The sequence below is a fragment of the Ichthyophthirius multifiliis genome (genome assembly GCF_000220395.1).
Source record: "Ichthyophthirius multifiliis unplaced genomic scaffold scaff_1120509250364, whole genome shotgun sequence".
NCBI lineage: Eukaryota > Ciliophora > Oligohymenophorea > Hymenostomatida > Ichthyophthirius > Ichthyophthirius multifiliis.
In genome coordinates, this window is record NW_004086815.1 from 14,787 (window position 1) to 17,047 (window position 2,261).

Below are 2,261 nucleotides of genomic sequence, written 5' to 3' on the forward strand. Positions count from 1 at the left end.
TTTATTTTACATATCTTTTAATGTTTATTTTCCCAATTACAAAATTAAACTCATTATATTGCTTTTACTACATCTACAATAAAATTAAACAGGATATCTTAAATATTGAATATCTTTTATATTCAATTAATTATATAACAAATCATGAATATTACTATAATTTAAACCTTTATTTTTTGAAAAATACAATTTTATATTTAATTTATAATTTTATTTATTTAAAATTTAATAATTAATTTATTTTAAAAACCATTATATTTGACACAAATATATTAATTATTTTGTAATATTTATTTATGAATCTCTTCTAAATAATATTTTTTACAATCTGGCATAGCTTAAATCATATACCCAAATGATCTTAAAATTAAAAAAGAAATAAAAAAAAAATAGTTTAATTATAAAATAAAAAGAAACCTTTAATTAATATCAAAACTAGTATATAAATCACAAAAGTTTTATATTTAATCTGATTATAAATAAAAATCTTCAATTGATTTACCTGAAAAATTAATCCATTATAAATTTTCATTAAATTATAATTATATAGAACTTAATTATTGTTATGTAAAACCATATTTTATCTTTAAAAAAAAATAGATTTGATAAAAATTAAATATAAATTATAAATGAATATATTTAAATATATATATATATATATATATATATTTATATATTTATATATTTATATATTTATATATTTTTATATTTATTTATTTATTTAACCTTAGATATTATTAATACATTTTCTTTTTATGTATTTTTTTCATATTTGTGTACAAAACCTCTAGCTTCTCCATTAGCCATTGATTCTGTATAAAACTCATAATTATTAAATTTTACTATTACTTTTATTCTTTCTTCTCCCTTTATATTGTAAACAAATATTTTATAATTTTTTATTATATAATTTTAACTTATAATAATGATGATATCATCAAACTTGTGCTAAAACAATTCCCTAATAAGTTTATTTCTTTTTTATTTTATAATTTTGATTTTTACTATAATTTAATTATAAATTATGTAATTTAAAAAGTTATTTATTATTTATATTTAATATACAATTGCATTTTATAATAATTATGTGTTTTCAGTAAAAACTATTCTAAAATTTTTTTCAACTGAAAATCCTTTGATTATATGATCCTTTAATATAGGATAATTTTTGAATTATCTCTTTAAATTAAAAGATAATTAATTCATTTTTTTTGTTTATTTTTATTTAATTTACTTTGTAAATATATAAATAAAAATATATTATTGAAAGTAAGAAAAATGCAATAAATCTATATTTTAATAATTTTTGAATTAATTAGAATTTTTTTAAAATAAATAATCGTATAATGTATTAAATATAATAAATTATATTTTAGAAGATTTGTTTTTAGTTTTTTTTTATATTTAACTTTAATTTTACTATTATATTTCTGATTTTAAAATTCAGTTATTGTTATAAATATTTTTTGCCTTAATTTTAAATATAAAATATAAAAAATATTTAAAATATTTCAATTATTAATTTTTATAAAATATTGCAGTAAATTCAATTTTTTTTTCTTATTTTAATACAATGAATATTTTAAATATGTTTATTATTATTTTAATACTTATTAAATTTATAAAATCATAATAACTTAAAAGTATAGACCAAATATGTAAAGACTATACCCTAATAAAATAAGATTCATATATTGACACTAATATTGACGAAATGATATATTAAGAAGATACTAATGATTTAACTAGTTATTATTGGAATGGAAATTAATGTGTTTAATGTTAAACTTATTATTGTTATTGTAATAAGATAGGTGAATGTGTATAATGTTATGAATCTTATTATTTAAATAAAAAAGAGCAAAATGGAAAAATAATATAAGAATGCATTAAATGTCCGTGTGGATGTTTAAAATGTGAAATATAAGAAATAGATGGTATATTAACTAATTTTTGTACATCATGCCAAACTGATTATATTTTAATAAGCGGCGTATGTCTTTTTTTATAATATTGTAAAGTTCATTCTATTTAAACTGGTTCGTGTAAAGAATGCGAAATCGGTTATTATTTAAATAGCTATTAATAATGTTAAAAATGTCACAAAAGTTGTCAATAATGTTTAACATGGGACCATTGTCTGAAATGTTAAATTGGATACAATTAAATTATAATATTAAATGATTTAAATACTTTAAAATAAATAAAAAAAAGCAAATGTAATATTATATAGATATATATATAATAAATAAAAATAAAAT

General features: G+C 14.8%; 2 protein-coding genes across 2 annotated transcripts in view, besides 5 other annotated features; one reads left to right on the top strand and one right to left on the bottom strand. All coding sequences in view use genetic code 6, as the record gives it.

The window, feature by feature from the left end:
* On the bottom strand, nucleotides 1–1,631 carry IMG5_068410 (hypothetical protein; the record flags this gene model as incomplete). Its single annotated transcript, XM_004036802.1, has 6 exons — nucleotides 1–167; nucleotides 251–360; nucleotides 418–584; nucleotides 727–867; nucleotides 1,066–1,149; nucleotides 1,611–1,631. Coding segments are annotated over 6 exons (690 nt in total), but the record flags the coding sequence as incomplete, so codon positions are not given.
* Nucleotides 195–227: a microsatellite.
* Nucleotides 200–248: a microsatellite.
* Nucleotides 634–701: a microsatellite.
* Nucleotides 634–717: a microsatellite.
* Nucleotides 634–721: a microsatellite.
* Nucleotides 1,632–1,865: 234 nt separating the features above from the next.
* The window catches only part of IMG5_068420 (hypothetical protein), a gene marked incomplete at both ends in the record, with an annotated part of 2,040 nt that continues 1,644 nt past the window's right edge, over nucleotides 1,866–2,261 (top strand). Inside the window, one exon of the mRNA XM_004036803.1 lies at nucleotides 1,866–1,937. Within this exon, the coding sequence (XP_004036851.1) occupies nucleotides 1,866–1,937 (72 nt within the window). The remainder of the gene's footprint in view (nucleotides 1,938–2,261) is intronic.